Here is a 19,160-nt window from a genome sequence, read left to right as displayed (position 1 = left end):
AATTGTAACAGTTACAATTTTCCCTGGGCAGAGAGTTGGCATTTAGTATATACCTTCAATGCATTCTTCTGAAAACTCTCACTATTGATTCAGAACCTTGCTTTGTCATGCTGGCTATGCATGTTTTATGTAAAAATAGCCATTTCCCCCCCTGTTCTAAAAAAGATACTCTGAAAAACAAACATAGTCAAGCTTTTTAAATCTAGATTGCTTGCAATATGCATGTTGTGATCATCACAAAATCCTTCTAATTTCATAGCAGCTTTACTGTTTCTGTCATCTAATACTTAATTGGAATTTACATCCTGTGACATAAATTTAAATTGCAAAATTAAAAGAGGTGAGTGTAATTTACTCAATTTTTAAGTGACACTATTGTTTCATATTGTATCTTAAATTAATGTGAATAAAGAAATAACATTTTATTGAATAAAGAAATTAAGAAGAAAGAAAATATAAATCCAGCATTTTTGACATTTAAGTCACACTTATTTGGATTATCTTCTGCTATGCTGGAGCATGATCAACAGATCAAAACATTCCATGAGCTGTATCTAGCCCTGATAACAAAAGAAATTGCTCTCTTCCCAGAGATAACTTCTGAACCTCAACTGATGAAGAGTTTGAAAAAGAGGAAAAAAAAAATATTAAACTGGATTCTCAAAACGAGACAAGATTTGCCAGTTTGGAATTATCTGTTCTCATGACATCTTTCCTCAACTACTCCCTCTCTCTCTTTCTCGCATAACTTTATTTAGGTTTTATATCAGTTTACTGCCAGCAAAAAGTTCCTAGTATTGATCTCTTTCCCATGTCCATACACTGAAATTAACTTTTTTTTTTAGATTTAGGTGAATGAACTGCACAGAGAGCCACTACTGTCAATTCCAGGACTCGTGATGTAAATGCAGTTCTGGAAATTTAGCTCTAAAAAGCATTAGGTTACAGCTTAAATTACACAAATATCATTGCAAGAATAGCACAACATAATGCAACTTATTGCATATTGAAAGAGAAGGATTATCTAAGGCCCCACTGAACACTTCTGTTTATACTCTGTGGAGTAGCAGATTCAAAAAATCAGGTTTATGCAGTACTATATTGTGTAAGAAATATTCCTTATAAAAGTATTCCCAGTGTGCTTAAATTTATAGGGTAAACTAGCAATGCAGAAAACGTATCTTTTTACAGCAAGTACACTCATGAAGTACTTGAACACTCCACTGGAAGAAAAAAAATGAGCCCTCAAGCAAAACTGCAGAAAATGACAGGTCTGGAAGCAGCAGTATTCTGATCTCAAGAGATCCTGCCCACAAACTGATAGAGAAGTTTCTGAAAGATGGCTCAAATCACACGCTTTCATGTAAAAGTTGAAGTCAATATAATCACTGTGGTTAGAATTCCAACATAATTCTTTAAAGATTATGAAAGCAAAATAGTTCTGATAAAGTAATGCAAAGATGACACAAATGTTTGCATTATCACCTTGGTCAAAAATGTCAAGAAGGACAGACCATACCAAAAAAAAAAAAAAAAAAAAAAGATAGAAGAAAGATTTTCAAAGAAGTTTGGGGGTTGGGAGTAGGGTGCAAGACAGAAAAAAGCAAGAATCATTGTCATGTCAAAGAAAAACAAACCATGGGTACTTTGAAAATAAGACAACACAAAGCCTAGTTGTTTTTAACACACATTATTAAATTAAATTAATTCTCTCTAATATTGCCATGAATCATGATTTCTTAGTAGAAAATGAGGAGAATAATTCTTAGGGAGTAAGAATTATTATCTAAACCCTACCTTCACTTTTTTCCTGCAGCACTCTGGCCAACTGATTCACAGCTTCATCCACGTGGAGACCATGCAAATCCAACACATTCATAGGCAGCAAGGAAGAATTTACTCTCTCAAAGATTTGCACAGCAGCAGCATGGTTGGCTTCCTTCATCTTCTGCTCGTGAAGGCGACTCTTTATTCATAAGCACAGTGACTATTACACACCAAGACATAATCTAAGCTCCACACTGGTCATTGCTTTCAAAATGACAGGACTAGCAGGGTGCTTTTAGCTCACGGTTTGAAGCAGTAAAATTTATAATTGCAACAGAACTTCTGCAAGAGGCTCAGTGAGACCTACTCACAAGGAGATTTTATGAGACCTGTTCATAAGAAACTACTCAAAGCTGGCACAAAGAAGGAATTATAACAAAAGCCTTACAAGGAAAAAAAAATGCCAGACAAGGCACATAACCATAAGGTCTTTACATAAGCTAAAAAGTTACACTCCATGCTGAGTTTCAGATTTATTCTTATAACAACAGATTTTTATTTTCTGCAATTATTTTGCTAAAATTGTAATGAAACAATGTCACAGAAACTGCCCAATAGCTAAGGAAAAACCTGTTGACTGTTACATTTGAGGTTAAGTCTTCTGAACGCATTCCCTAATTTCAGACAAGCCAAGAGTAAATGCTTTTTTTTAAATAGTTGTCTATTATCTCTCCTAATACTTTTGACAGATCTTTTACGATTGACAAGGTCAAAATAGCCCCTTCTGGAACGAGGGTCAAGAAGCAGTACAAAGTCAGTCATCTTACAGAGTAAACAACTACCAACTACTTCCCATGAACCTTGCAGTGATAAAGTCTGAGAGATCAAAGCAACAAATTATGGCCTTGAAGACCTGCAGGCACAGTCTGAAAAGGAATGGAAGACTTAACTCCAGGTATTAGACTGACACGGGCTCAAGAGAACAAAAGTGACAGTCTGTCTTACACTTTATTAAAATGGATCGTCTGAAGTGTATTAGTGTCAGAACCAAGACACCAGCTCTGTAACTCTCACTTGCAAAGGATTCTCAAGACAAAGGTCACCAAGCATAAAGTATTTTTCATGAATAAAGGTAGCTTAGTTTGCCTTTTTATTACCTAAATGAAAGCGTATAATAAATGCATTTCCAGACTGTATTTGTTCATATGGCTAAGAACAGAACAAAAGAGAGGACTTGAAATTAGATTTCTATTAGAAATCATGGAGACTCTTGTTTAGAACTTCTAAAAGCTTCAAGAATGTATGAATAAAGAACACAAGTTCATTATAAAGACTGATAATCAGTATTTTCTACATGCACAATCTAAACATTCAGAGTTATACCACTTATGTGAGAGCTTTTTTAATAAGCAAATTCAAGTGATTTTTTATTACATTTATTACATTCTGTTATAATGCAATTCATAGGTTAGAATTAAATGCCTCTATAATGTGAATTCTTACCAAATTTTTATATGCTATTAGATCAGGGAAAAACTGTTGCCTTTGAAGACATTTGTAACAGAATTTTTAAGAGTGGTATGAATAGAAGGGTCTCTTGTGAAGGCACTAAGAAACCAGTGTACAGGAACGTTGGTTACAAGAACAGTTGATAATTAAAATCAAGGATATGATCAACTGCAATGATCAGCAGTAATCAAACTGGTACATACAGAGAACTGTGGTTGAACAAGACCAGAGAGCCTGTGCTCCAAGGCCAGAGCACACAAGACTGATCAGCAGCAGATCTACATGCCAAAACCAGATGAATTGTGAAAAGCCTGACATGCCACACCTCCTTTATCCCAACCCAAGACAGACTGTAGCCATAAAGACAGATGAAATGAAGAAGCAAAGACAGCAGGTAGCAATCTTGCCCAAGATTTATGGTGGATGAAGCAAGCGTGATTCTGTGGCAAAAGATCACATCTTCATACCTGTCTGACTCCTAAAAAGTACAAAAAACTAAAAACAGTTCAGCACCAAACTGATGTTTGTTGCAGTACATGTCATACCCCAGTGAACCTGGCCAGATCGCATGGACACAAATTTTGGTGCTTACAAGTTTGTGGATGTGAGAGAGATCTAGGACAAGAGAACATGTGTGACTAAGCACTATCACCTTTCATGAGGTCTCACACTGAATTTGGTTACGTAGCTTCCTGTGCCAGTATCAATTCTATGAAAGGGAGTTTACTTGTGATTGTCACTATAACAATTACACAGGGAACAGTAACTGAGCAAATGTGTCAACTGTAGTAGGCACAATGTTTTCCTTATCACTGCCAATTCAGTATTTAAGTACCTCCCTAAATTCAGACAAAAAGCACAATATTTAAGTTTACCTGATGTGCATAAAATGCTGCCACAGGCTTCATACCCATCCGATAGGCCTCCCCAGCCTTTTTCAAACATTCTTTTCTCTTTTGCTGGTGACAAAAAGCTTCTGCTCTTAAATCATCATATTGTGGATACTCAAAGTCTTGAAATATTTCACTCAAAGGATCATCCTCTTCCTTACATTTTTTTGCCTGTAGGAATTTGCAATGTTGAAGGTAAGTATGTATTGTAGGGTGTTTTCATTAACATAGCTTTGGATATCCTTATAATACTATTTAAATAAAAATACCTTCTTCTCCCGGTTTTTTGCACTGTAGGAAGTAACAATTTCATTTTGCTGAACACTTTCTTGAGCTATAACTGTTTTTACAGGATCTGCCTCCAGGACACAGTTCAGAAACTGTTCAGTTTGTTCTAAAGAGTAGCTGTAAAAGATAAGTAAAATCTGTGACCTCACTGTCAGAGACTGAAACAGTTAATGATTTACACATTCTAAGATCACCAAAAGACTTTTGCAAACTGAAAAGTAGCAGCTGCTCACCCAGCAAAGCCCACCCCTCCCTGAATACTGCCAAAGGACCTTCTGATCAGATAAGCAGGTGCCAGTGTCCCATATCCTGGGGCAGATGCCGGTCTGAGGAAGGGAAGAGGCTAAGAAGTCCTGCAAAGCAGGAAAGTCCCTTTTATCATGCCGATGTCCTCATCTAGCCTGGGCTATGCATCTCAAATGCTGGACCAGGACTGATGCTGGCACAATAGGCAGCTGCAGCTGTCTTTGGAGATGTCAGAGGCTCATGGCATGGTCCCATGACACTATCCATTCTAAAACTCCCAGCCCCAGGGAGGTACAAGGCATTCCCACCTGAACTGGAAGTGTATAATAACTCATAACATCTTTGAGTTGTGTGGGGGGGTTTCCCCCAGCCCCAATGGACCAAGACCAGCACTTCAACCAACAGACATGGAAGCTGCAACTACCAAGTTTCATCGCTGGACCCAGTGGGCAGTGACTATATACTTCTTTCCACCCTTATCCTTTCTTTCCCTTATGCATTTCCTTAAGTGTTACCTTTATGCTTTATTGCTATAGATGCTATGCTTTAACAATGCTTTATTGACATAGATGCTTTAATACTGCTATGCTTTAATAGTACTATATTGCTATGCTTTAATCTACAGATGCCTTAGTATTAACAATGCCATATTGCAGAGATGCTCTAATATTGCCATGCTTTAACAGTGCTATATTGCTATGCTCTAATATTGCTTTACTGCTACAGATGCTTTAATATTACTATGCTTTAATAGTACTATATTGCTATGCTTTAATGTTGCTATACTGCTGTATAGATGATAACATACATACAGATGTTGTATTGCTGAAGAATGATAACACCCAACATGGCAACATACCTGTTTACCTTCGAAACAAAATTGTTCTAAAATAAACCCTACATATATATATATATTTACAACCCCGACTATTCAGTGTCCTTTCAGTCTAATCCATCTCAAGGGATTTATTAATACACACCTGGGTTACCCTCCCATTTCTGGGGTGGGTCACAACACAAATATATAATAGGTGCTATATTTAACAAAAGGCATATTACAAACATTGATATTGTTACAGAAACACACTACATTGGAAATAAAGCACTGGAACGGAATATTCCACTGGAACAGAATATTTCACCTTATTGCAAAAAGGCTTGCAGACTTCCTGGCATTACTGGTGTCAACATACATGCAATCTTGGTTGACTGAATCCTAATTGAGGGGCACTTGAATATTAAAAGGAAAATTACATACTAAAGTAAATTGCATCCTACCTTGATCAAAGAGACATAAGTAAAAACTGCTTTTTGGGTTGGATAAGATACTTTATCTTAAATCTTCTCTGGTCAGGGTTAGATAATACATACTAATTTAAAACTAGCTCAGTTTTCTGAAACTTTTATGAAGGAAAATCCTTGTATTTTTAGTCAAGCTTTGTTATTAAATTTAATTAAATACTACATCAGTTGCCATCAGCTTTCTAATAAGCCCTCTTCTTTATTCTTGCTGTTCAGTAAGCTAACAAGAAAAAGACTGATCAAGAGTAAAGATAGATTTTGAGAAATGCAACACTATGAAGAGAATTTAGAATGTGGAAAAACAAGAGATAGTGAAATGTATGAGCTATAGAGATGGATGAAGGACATATTTTAAACAGGAAAGATTTTTATAACAACCTGGACAAGCAGAATGACTGAGAGGTAGGCATGCAAATCCATATGTAGAGACAAGACATTCAAATGGCTGAGGATAAAAAAAAAAAGACATTTCTCTCCAAAAAAAGTTCAGTTCTCAGAAAAGTTCAGTTCTTGGATTTAAGAAGGTAGACAGGTACCCCCGAAATATATTGCAAAAGAGAGAATGCCAGCAGGAAGAGATGGAGAGATGGCTCATTCCTTCAGAGCTGCTGTAGTAGCCAAGAAAGTACTCACAGCTAACATCAGGTGACGGTACTTTTCCTCTTGGACAGATGACATTTTAACTTATTATTACCACACCCACTAATTTCTCCCACTTGATTTCAATCTCAGCTCTAGGGCAAATATGCAGTTACACTGACAATCAGCCAGTGGTCAATAGCCAGAGACATTATTCTCCAAGTGAAAGAAACTGTCTGTTCTCCCCCTCTGCAAAAAAAACCCAAAAACAAGTCTACACTGAGAGTTTTTATGCCCTTTTTGCCTTTAAGACCACCTAATTTTGCCTTTATTTAAATTACCAAAAAGCGTGCTAGTTTGTAAAAAGCCATTTTTAGCAGTATCTTAACTCTTAATATTTAAGACAGCAAATGTGCACTACAGAATGTTACTGAGTACCATTTTTACAAAAACCTGTAAAGATTTCTTACTTGTTGTCCCTGAAGATATCCATTAAGAAACTTTGATTAATAGTTGGAAACATCTCAAAAAGTTGCTTCTCCTTTAGTTTAGCAGCACAGTCTTTTCTAGCCGTAGAAGGAACACGATTCTACCCAGAAGACAAAAGAAAAATATTACAAGTTCTTGATAAGAAAAAAATATCATAACAGGGGAGCCAATCAACTTCACTGTTATTCGTTAAGATTTAAAAAAATATCGGTATGCACCCACAACAATGACAACATGCCAGTATCAGCCTGCCACACTGATCAGCATAAGGAAGGACAGGTGAGTTCTATTATACACCACTGCAGTACTCTGCAATCATTTGAAGTTATGCAGCTGGAGCTACCTCATAACTTGGAAAAAATAAAAGGAGGATTTTTTAGGAGGAACTTAGGTTTTGGAATTTATTCCCTGCTAGTCTATCTAGTCCACTGTTAAGCTTGTGCAAAGTCCACCTCTCTTCTATATACTGAGGGCCTGAGGTTGAAACAACATTTTATTATTAAGCAGCCTAAACAATTTTGGTTTGCTGTATCTGAAGCTGTACTGTAATATTCTTATTTGTGAAGTCATCTGAGAAGATGACATAGTTATAACTCAATATAAATCAGACTCATCATTCCAAAATTGATTTTAAAAAAATAAAAAAAAAAAGTAGTCAAAATAAAGCCAAGCTCCATGAATTCAAACTGAAAATAAAGCTGCAGACACGACACTTGTTTTTATCAGCAGGACACATACACGGAGTTCAAAGAAAGAATCCACAAGCCATTTTTCAAAGTACAGGCTAATCCGTCCAACTTTCTATACCAGTTCAAAGCTCCTCTTTTTTAGGACGGCTGCTTATCAGAGACAATTACAAACTAAAACACCTATTCTGAACACCAGCAGGGCAGCAGAGGGCAGTACTAGGCACAGGTCAACAGGCAGGGTATGGGAACTGTGTAGAAAATAAAAAACCAGTAAAGATCTATTAAAAATTTACTATATTCTGACAAGAGGGTACAGAAACTTGTTTGAGATTAACCTCAAGTACTTATTTCAGTGTCTCATCTGCTAGAAGTGTTATAGGTTCTCCTTACAAAACATTAAAATCAATTCAATACACTTTTAAACAAACAAGGCATGGAGCCAATTAAGAACTTTTTTTGATATTGCTGTCACAATCAAAAGCATGGCAAATCACACTGATCTGTGCTTTTGGGTGAGCAATCAAAAAAGATTCAACCAAACAGAAATGCTAACCTATACAGTGAAATGCACCAGGATCTGTTTGGGAAACAATCAAAATACTACATTCTAAATGAGACTATTTTTCAAACAGAACCATCTACCAAAAGCAAACTCCTGTATCACAGTAATCAACAATACTAATTGGCACACATTTGTCTCACAAATTCAGGCTGTAATCAGCAGCACAAATACGAGTCACCAAAAAGTCACATTCGGTTTTATTACTAGTAGTAAATCTAAACTGCATAGAAAACAGGTACTATCCATACCATGTCCTGTCTCTCCTGCATAGCTAGTTCTTCAGAAATTATTTGCCTGAGAGAAACTTTCTGAATCTGAGCGTTCCAGTGATCCATAAAAGGAAAAACATCTGATGTTGCTGGTTTTTTCATCTGTATGTCATTAGATGTGCCTGAAGCCCAGCTCATTTTTTTCTTCTGTATTTTACTGTCTGCATTCTGAGATAGCAGCATTTCTGAGTCATCTGTATCTATCTGCTGAATCACAGGACCTTCAAAAGCAATAAAAATTAGGTGACAAATAAAATACTTATTAGCTTATATACAAGCAATGCCAAAATAATTAAGACAAGTTTTTTAACCGAGGCAGTTTGAGTTTTGTTAGAAGAAGATTAACAATGCTAAACAGAAACCAACACGTTGTTTTCACCTTCCTCACTTCCATTTTACAAAGACTGTCTGATCATCTTTATCTACTTTGTGAAACAAAAGCAAAACAATCATACTTCCTCACCAAATTTGCAAGTGTTAAGACCTATCTTACAGCTGTAAACTACCCTGTAGATACCTTAAGTGTGTGTGTGGAGTTGTTTGCTGTTATAAGAGAATCTGGTTTTACACTTCTACTAGTTAATGGCAACAGCTGAATGAAAACGGGGTCGCCAGAGATGTTAACACTTTTTGAACAAGGCATCCACCTTCCTGCTACAATCATCTTTGACAAGAACAACATGTGAATGTTGCATTTCTGACCTCCCTCCCTCATCTGCAGAAATTTTACCCTGCTAGTAATTCTCTGACCACATCTTTTCTTGTCACAGATATTACAGAAGTCACCAAAGAGCTGTCTGGTTCAGCCAGAGATTCTTTTTAAGTTGTCTGAATTACACAAAATGATAGGCTCTTTGCTTGCAGCTACCTGGTACTAGTGATTCTGCTTATAATTAACCTCTCTCCCCTCCCCCACACCTCCACAAGAGAAAGGTAAATGGATCCAAAGTTTAGCTTAATAAATGAATCCATCATTTTTCAGACAGAATATTTGCAACCTTACTTAAGTTTCAAAGAATTAAATATTTTTATAATGAGACCTAAGTATTTTTACAATTAAGAAAAATATACAACATACCTTCTGCAGACAACTTACATGATTCATCTCTCCTCTGACGCTTCTAAATAGAAACAGTAAAATCATTAGAGTTATAAGTTATAGATTTCACAGCAAAACTTCAAGTAAACTTTTAAGTTTCTAAGTAAGCCAGCTACAAAATAAGATCTCCCAAAGATTCAATATTTTAAAAGAAGTATATTTAAGGAAAGTAATTATGAAGTGGAATTTATAAGCTAGAACTATCTTTCTGAAAACACAGACTAGAGGAATATGCCCCACTGCTAAGACTTCATAACCTTAAGTAAATAAACCAAACAAAAATTTTACCCCAAAACACTCAAAGTTTCATATAGCTATGCAGGAACACAGTTTGGAGAACTCATCTCAATTAATGCACATGGAGATGTTTTCTATACAGAATAATTAATAAAAGGATTCTTTTTACATGTCAAAAAACCAGTTAATAAGTTTTGGCCAGTGGAATTTTCAATCAATTTGGAATGAAATTGTGCACTATCAACCTTTTTTTTTTAAGAATCTCGGGTTCACGATGAGGCACTCGTGACATACCTTAAACTTTCAACAGCGTTGATGGTTATGACATACTGATATACTCCACATATTTTAAATTACTATTATATTTTATCATTGTCCTTACACGTTTAGACCAAGAAATATGGAGATGAATGGTCTGACAAAGCACAAGTGTGCCATACCATACCACAAGCAAGAAATCTACTAACCAGAATAGATTCTTTCCATTTTTCATGAATCACTTTTGCCAAATTTAGATCAATGTGAACCACACAATCCTCAACAGTCAGTGATCCTTGTGGAACAAAGAAAATATATTCATTAAAGCATTCTACAAAACTTATCTAAGCAATTAAAGTACAATAGCCAGGACTTATAAATTCTAGTTCTGGAGATTCTGCATAAACTGTCAGGCTTGAATAAAACCTGCAACTGCCAAGTTCAACAACAAAAAAGCATTCCACAGAAATTGTTATCTGGTGTTCAAAAACTCAGAAAGGGTAGGAAAAAAGCAAGTTAACTTTAATTGTATATTGTTGAAATGTGACTACCTGAACAATGGTGTTTTTTCCTTTTTTCCACTTTTCTAGCAAAACCTTCTTTTACAAAGCCATTATTAATTTACAACAGTTTCATTCATTACAACAGTGAAACTGTGACTCCCGCTATTCCACTGCAATCCACATGGCAACTGCTCTTCTGTGCCACAACATACCCACCACAGCCCAACATCAGTCACATCCCTTCTTTCAAACACACAGAGAGTCAAATTCCAAATATCACCTCTACCTCTAGAGAAAATGGCAGGAATCATCATGGTATCAAAATGATACATCTTTTCCCTAAAAGATCTTTCTGATACTGTTTCTCATCCTTTCAAAAATAAAAAAGCAAGAAGTACATATGTGTCAAATAAAAATGCAGGGCATATTTCAGACACAATAGAACACTTTTCTGCTACAAGAAACAAACTTTTTCTTTTGATGAGGTAGGCATGGAAGGCAAAGAGGCCAGCAGTCAAACCCACCAATAAATCAGGTATCTGGGATATCACATCAAGTAATCTTCAGGATAAAAGAGGAAAAAAAAAAAAAGAAATAAAAAGGGGGGGGGGAAGAGAGAGAAAATCACCAAGCTGTATATTCCTTCTATTTTCTTCTCTTCCTTTTTCAATCAGTCTGTAACTTTTGATATGCTTGTTCAAGCTGCTTGTGGCTTCCTTAATCATAATCTCCCAGCAACAGACTAGTCTGTTTTCATCTTTTAAGTACAGCCACACTTCATCTTCTCTCTAAACCATTTATCTTCTCCTTCCCCAACTCTACTGATGCCTAAAGCTTTCTTTTTTTCTTTTTTTTCCTAATCAGCCACAATTTGCATATTCCTCATCATCTTAATATCTCTTCAGTTTGAATATAGGCTCAAAGGCCTGTTGTTCAAAATGCAAATAAGTCCATGTATTTTCTTAATATTTTAAAGTATGTACATGTACAAAAAGACAAAGGCAAACTGTAGCATTACTGCATTTATATTTTATGCCACGCTTAATTCAGTTCCATTTTTGGATTAACAACAGCAGACAGTATCATGAGGAATTATGCAAATCTAATCCCTAAAACTGAAGCATGAAGGAAAAAAAGCTCAGGCAAATAAAGAAAGGTTTTCTTACCTAAACCAAGGTTTTTTCATAAAAACACAGATATAATTATGCCCGTACCTGCATCAATGCCAACAGGCCCAAATATCTCTTTCAGCTGGAGTGCCAGTTCAGGAGGTAATGTTAGTTCTAGGCAATCTATACTGAAAGCTGCATGTGATGCTGGTACAGGGCTTTGTCTCTTGGCTTTAGCTGCAGACCAGCTTGGACTTTCAATTTCTTCTTTACCACATATCTCCTCAGAACTTTCCCAGGTTTCTTTATTCACCTCCATTTCTTTATCACTCCTAGGACTGACCAGAAGCTCATGATCCATTTCCAGTAAAGAAGGAGTCACTTTGGAATTCTCTCCATTGCTTTCTGAAGGATTAATGTCACTTTCATTATTTAATCCAAATTTCAAATTGGTAGAAGTTGTGTTAGGACCATGAGGCAAAGTCACGGGTGTACAGAAGGCTGCATCAAGTTGTAAAAGTGATGGCTTATTTACACTTTCTTCAACAAGACTCTCAGACTCTACAGACTGCTTTCCTGAAAAGGACAGCTCAGTGACACCTGCTGCTGAGCTGTCTGTGTCGGTTCTAGGGGCTGCATCCATGGAATTTTTCAGTTCCTCTGTATCATTCAGTGAGGTAGCAGTGAATGAGTCAGGTACATCAGCATCTGTCACAGCTGCCTTGGCAGCCCTACTTTCTGCAATGCTGAGTGATGAGTTCTTACCTTCTGAAGCCTCAGAGATACCACCAGCCCCAATTACTTCTGATGTTTGTTCGCCGTCTTTGAGATTCTCATCACAGTTTGTACTTGCCTTGAAATCAAGGTCTGAGACAACTGGCTCAGCTTCTCTTACCTGAAAGCATTCGGTATCAACAGCCTTGCATAACTTTTCTTCAGAGTCTAATAGCAAACCTGTGGCCCAGTCTATGTCTTTGTTACATCTTTCATAGAGATCTTTCAGAGCTTCAAATGAAACAGACTCAAAGAGCTTACACAGTGTATCCAGCTTTTCAGAGTCATCAATATTGGTAAGTTCACTTTCTTCTACAAACGTGCTTTTATCATAAGTAACTCGATATGGTATTTTTTCCTGAGAATCTGAGGCATTATCAACGTGCTTGGGTTTGAAGCCATCTAGTCTGCCATGCAATACTTTGGTAGTGTCAGGAAAAAGCATTTTCTTCTCTAATCTCCACAGGAGAGCAAAGTCCTGTGATTCAGTCTGTGAATGGCTACTTTTTTGTCTACATAAGCACGTGTCCTGTTTCTCTTCTGTAGTGTTAAGGTTAGACAAGTGGTCCTCTTCTTCGGGATGGGGCAAACTGTTGTTTGTAAAAGTGAGGGCTAATCTGTGATGTTTCTTTGTTCTCTTATTTTGCTGGCTTTTTTCCTCACCTCCTGTTTCACTGGCTACTATTTCATCTTGGTGCATAGGAAAACTCTTTATATCTGGTTGCTCTGCAGTGCTCACAGGTGTCCCACAAAGCACATCTACAGTCTCAAGAGCATTTATGTCAATGTCACCTTCAGGATTTCTACCTTCATCAGACTGATTTGTCATTTTCATTCTCCTTGACCTTTGTTGTCTCTGTTCTAATGAGGCTGAGATAGGCCAATGTCCTACCATTTGCAATTCCAGTGTAACTTTATCTGAACTAATAGAGGAGCAGCTAGAGGCTAGATTTTCCTTCTCATGTCCTCTCTCAACAGTGCATGTCTCAGGCAGGCCCACTTGCTCTTTACCTATCTCAGGATGCTGCTGACGTGGAGTTTCACTTTCCTTATCACTCTTCAGAGAAGATTTTTCTAGCCTTCTAGATCTTTTGACTCTCTGTCCCATTGTTTGTTCTACAGGCCAGTCACCCAGGAAGTTTAGTAGTTCAGGTTTCCCTGACGTGTCAAAAGCTGAACTGCTTGGTTCCACTGTGTTATCAGTTTGTGTTGATTTTGGTTCCATACATATGGAACCCGATTGTTGAACTTCAGTTTGAACATTGACAGTGTTGTTATCACTGTGTTCCTCAGCTCCTCCTGTATGCAAATTCGCAGTCTCTTCAGCTGTGATCACATCAACATCATCTATTTCTGTTTCAGTATTTTTTTCTACTTTTTCTCCCTTTTCTTCTTTCTTCTCCAAGGGCAGCTCTTTTTCGATGCACTCTGATAAACAGACATCCAAGTCATCTTGAACAGCGCTGTTCTCAGAATTGTGTTCCACTGAGTTATTTTTCATTTCTTTTTCCTCTTGCTGAAAATGTTCAGGATCACAGCTGCTTTCTAATATTAGAGAATTATGGGGAGAAGTTTTACCAACTTCAGCTAATTCAAGAGGCTCCACATCAAAAGCAAAAGGTGGTTCTTCCTTTGCATCACAATGTGCCTCTCTCTTTCTGAAACACAAACCGGAATAAAAGATAAACTCATTTCAAACCTTCTTAAAGCATTTGTATACTTTAGCTCCAGTTAGAACTAGAGTGAGAGTTTAACTCTAGTTAGAGCTCTAGTGAGAGGAAAACAAATTTACAACTTAGCCCTAACTTCAACGCTCCTCTACAAAAAAGAAGGAGCTAAGGGAAGACCAACTTTCCTTGGTAAGTATCCCCTTCTTATTACAGAACAGGACTAAGAACACTTTCTCAGGAGTCAATTTTCCCCCATTCCCAGCATTCAGTTATGTACTGAAACATTCCGCTGCCAGACATTTCCTCAATCAGATAGCAATCTGGTAAATATACTTTTATTTAATGACTGTTGTTCTCTCCTGATGGCTTAATGCTAAATAAAATCTAGAACTAGGAGAGCATGTGCCATTTCTTGTCAAACCATTCTTCACAGTCAACTACATTCCATTAATTATCAGTGCCAATTTCATTTCAAATACGTTAAGCATGCAAAACCCAAATGAAATAATAACTACAACAAAATCTGGGTTCCTCTGCATTATGATTCATTCAGATTAGCCACTACAAAACAGTCATGTATACAACCAACATAAGTCCAGGCAAGTTTCAATTAAGTATATTGAAGGGCAAATAGGTAACTCTGCATGAAGAATCCACCTTCTACCACAAAGATAACATCAGTACTAACATACAGATACAGAAATAGTAATTTGCTCCTCTTTGGGACTACACTCTTCTAAAAAGCATTTTATAGATTTTAAGTGCTTCATATCTACAACATACATCCAACAGCATATTTCTATGATAAGAGAAAGTCAGTCAAAATTGGCTTCTTGAAAAGTAACACACAGCCATAATGGGAGGATTTCAAAAAGCATTGGAAAGTGACTAGATCCCTTGACTGTTCATTTCTAGAAATCCTGAAATTCTTAAAAATTAGGAAAACTATGTAGTGGGTTTTTTTTTTTAACTATCTTTTTTAATGCATTCACTGTTCAACAGTATTATTCAAGTTCTGTTGCTAAGAAGTCTTTTTCGCCTTTTATTTGAGGCTACAAAGCTAGTGAAAGAATCTAACCTATGGCTTTCCTCCTCAGAAGGATCTTCACTCCAACCAGCAGCTTCTGATTTATCTGGAACTGAAGAATCCAATATTGATCTAACAGTAAGGCAGCGTTCATATCGTTCCAACATTCTTTTGATCTTTTCTTTAGATACACCATGAATGTTTCGCCTATGAATTAAAAAAAAAAAAAAAAAAAGAAAAAGAAACATTTCAGATTTGTGTATTAGAATGACAGAAGAGAAAAAGTAAATAATAATTTCATAAATTTACAGCAAGACTAATCAAAGAATTCATGGGGCCAGAGGAAAAGCTGTGAAACAGCAATTCTTTCTGTATCAGTGCATTAAGGCATTCCAAACTGGGCATCTCAGACAAACTGCTGTTCCACTTGACTTCTCCACCCCACTTGGTGTTCCTGTACTGCAATGGGATATTTTGCATATTACTAAAATCTATAACTTTGTCCATAATGCATCATCTTCAAATAAGTTTCAGAAACATGCCATATCAGATCCTGACAGTGATGCAGGATACCAAACTAGATATGGAAGATTTCTGAATTCAGTCTTCTTTCTCTGGTTTTGCTAAACTAAGAACTCCTTGAGCCTTGAGGAAAACCTATTCACCTAGTATTTTGGACACGAGTTGGCTTGAAATTTTCACTAACTCTGTTAAACACCAACTGGCACTGTGTTCTACAGCATTTCCACCTAGAACAAGTGAATCCTGCCAAGGATGGCAAAACAGAAACTGAAGATACAGGAGTAAAGGTTTAAGATCTATTTTAACAAAGAAACTAATCTTCCTTACCTCACTTAAAAAGCGGTCAATCTTGAGCTAAGTATGCAAATTCAGAGGACAACAGATATTATGAATAACTTATGTTGAAAGGGATATCTGGAGGCCACATACTTCAATCTCCTACTCAGAAGAGGTACAGCTAGATCAGCTTGCCCAGAGCTTTGTAATGTCCAATTTTGATATCCCAAACGATAAAGTCTACAAGCTCTCTGGGCAAACTCTTTCAGCACATAACCAACTTTAAAGCAAGTTTTGGGTTATTTTTCTTCCATGTAATCAAAATTCCTGAAGTTTCAACTTGCTGATGTTTGTTTTGCCCTATCCCTGCAGAGTTCTTCTTCGTCTTCTCTGTAATCTCTCAAAAGGTAGCAGAAAACAATGTAATCTTTCCTTAATGTTCTCTTCTTAAAGTTGAATAAACTACCCTTGCTCAGTTCAGTATCATCTTCAAATTTTCTATGAGTGCACTCTGTCCCAGAATCCAAGTCATTAAAAGGACATTAGATAGTTGCAATCCTAGTATTCATCATAGGGGGACATCAGCCTTCACTCCGGACTTTAGACACTGATCATACCATTTAAACCTGGCATCCAGCCAATTTTATACTTATTATTCACTTACCTAGGGATTATGTCTTGCTTATTTTGGCTCTAGGTAACAGAAGGTCCTGCTAAAGAAGAGGTAAGCAAAAGTGGTGATGCACAGGGGTTTGCCCCTCTCAGGCCATGAGGTGCTGATTGCCCTAAACTCAGTGACAGCAGAAACCTTTCAATTAAGGCAACAGACCAGTTGGATGCAAAAACACCCCAACTGGACATCATTTTTCCAACCTCAGGAACCCAAAGGAAGAGTCACTGTACTTCAAACGCAAAGAACTTGGAATAATGAAAACATCCCATAATAGCTATTGCTAACAGTATCTTTTGTATGTAATTAAACTAAGGTGACAAAAAAAATCTTTTAATATGTAGAAAATCCCATAAAAGTTAATATTGTAGAAAGAGAATGTTAAAAAGCTACTTATGATCACCAAAATCTGAACTGGTATCTTGCTACTTCATTAGCCACTTTGCTTTTTATAAATCATAGTTTATAGACTGTAAAAGATATACTGTCTAATGTGGTATTTTCCTTTAAAGTCTTACCTTTCAAGTTCTTTTGGTTTAAACTTCCACCAAGTGTCTGGTTCTCGGAACATTACTTCGTATTTGAACTGCTGAGCCTGAATAAAACAGATATAAAAAAGAACAAGCCACATCACCCATTTCTTATTTCTATGACAAAGCACACGATATGCATAGTCTGCTTTTTCAAAGCTGTTTTTCGTATCTTTTGATACCTGTTAAATACTTGGAATAACACTTCCATTCAGTGTTTCACTTATGTTTATGTAACTGGAGATTTTTAAAAACATGTATATGCATCTCTTACTGTAAAATTAAATGTGTGCCATGAATTGCCTCCTCTGAGACAAGACTGCAGAACATCTCCTCTTTCCAGATACAGCATGTATATGTCTATGTAGCCTTTCAAAGACAGAGAAAAGCTCTCTGCTTACATTCAGAGCTGACCAGACCCAAACCAGCTCCAAAACAAGCAATTCAGTTACATTAACACAGCTATTGTGGATGACCTTCCTGCCATATGGGAAACTTGAGTGAGCTGCAAGTAAATGGTTCCTATATGGTCTATTCTCACCATGGCAGAAAAGGAGCCTAAGTCTAATCAGGAGAACACTGTGAGTAGTACTGGTGCTGTTTCTCCCCATTCCTGTTTTCAGAAAAAATTCTTGTCATCTTACCAAAGAACTTTTGTTGCACCTTTATGTCAATATACAGCAAAATCAAGGACATAATTTATGAAAGAACTGCTAATCTGACAATTGTTAATAAATGCAAGGAAACATTTTATTAATAAAAACTATCTGTGTTAAGTCCCACTGTTCACTAATCCCTTACCACATGCAGCATATGTAGAGTATCTGCTGAAAAGCCATCAATTCTATGTACTACACTCTCTGATGTCTTTCTGTATCGTGTAAAGAGAAACAGATCTACTTCCTAATATTTCTTCCAATATATTATTTCTGTTAATCACAACCAATTTCATAAAATAATGCAGTTCTACAAATACCAACCAAAACAATGAATGCCCAACAGCAAAATAAGAGCTAGAGTCTGAAAGTGCTGATGCCCATTTAGAAACTATTAAATGAAAAGGTGAGAAGGTCCAGAAAACTGGAGTATGAGAAACCTATAACAGAAGTTCACCAAATTATTTAAATAATTAAATATAACTTTGAAAGTTAAATGTAGATTGCATTAACTTAATAAACTAAAGCAGGTCACTTTCAGTCACTAAATAAAAGCACCACACTCCTACCATAAAATAGTGCAGGTGCATTATTTTCATTACATCGCTTCAGTAAAAAACATTAAGTAAATCTGCATAGCTTCAAGCAACCTAGCAACATCTGATAACTCTAGACTTCCAACTGGTTAGCTGGTATCTGTCTCTATGTCATATTTAAGGTGAAACAGAGACTGAGTCTTCAAGTTTCACAGAGCATTAAATATCATTCTTACTGATTAATGTTGATTATCTTTTAAAGTAGATTCTAATGTTACTAATCACATGAAAGAGGAAAAAAATTTATTTATTTTTGGCCTCAAGTACAAAGCACTTGGCTTTGCCTCTTGGAAGTCCAGTCAGGTCAATACTTGAATATGCACAGAATATGACACTGGGTAATATGATTCCATGTAACACGTTTTTTACTCCAAACTTCATTGTGGAATAGCACCTAGACTGAGAAAGACAATCCCCTATTAAAACAATGTTGCTGCTGTCCTGGTGAACAATCCCTTTCCACATTGGTCAAAGTGTAATACTAACCAAAGTAACATAAGGCTTCATCTCCCATGCTTGTATGTTTGTGTTGTCTATTATTATAGGAGAGATTCCCCTTTCAAACGCTTCTTTGGCTGAAAAACACACGTACAAAAGAATGGGATACAGTTAATTTCATTATAATAGGGTGAACACATAACAT

General features: G+C 36.5%; 1 protein-coding gene across 15 annotated transcripts in view; it reads right to left on the bottom strand.

Moving 5' to 3' along the window:
• N4BP2 (NEDD4 binding protein 2) overlaps nt 1–19,160 on the bottom strand; it is a 43,366-nt gene that overhangs the window by 5,062 nt on the left and 19,144 nt on the right. For 7 of the 15 annotated variants that reach the window (XM_032684646.1, XM_032684645.1, XM_032684654.1 and 4 more), the window contains 11 exons: nt 19,004–19,092; nt 17,254–17,330; nt 15,319–15,474; nt 11,902–14,240; nt 10,394–10,479; nt 9,669–9,711; nt 8,570–8,811; nt 7,052–7,170; nt 4,436–4,571; nt 4,152–4,337; nt 1,798–1,966 (listed from right to left, as the gene is read on the bottom strand). In XM_032684646.1, the coding sequence (XP_032540537.1) occupies nt 1,798–1,966; nt 4,152–4,337; nt 4,436–4,571; nt 7,052–7,170; nt 8,570–8,811; nt 9,669–9,711; nt 10,394–10,479; nt 11,902–14,240; nt 15,319–15,474; nt 17,254–17,330; nt 19,004–19,092 (3,642 nt within the window). The other 8 variants (XM_032684653.1, XM_032684652.1, XM_032684656.1 and 5 more) reach the window with 8 other exon arrangements.

This window comes from Chiroxiphia lanceolata, chromosome 4 (assembly GCF_009829145.1).
Source record: "Chiroxiphia lanceolata isolate bChiLan1 chromosome 4, bChiLan1.pri, whole genome shotgun sequence".
NCBI lineage: Eukaryota > Metazoa > Chordata > Aves > Passeriformes > Pipridae > Chiroxiphia > Chiroxiphia lanceolata.
This window is presented reverse-complemented; position numbering and strand designations above follow the sequence as displayed.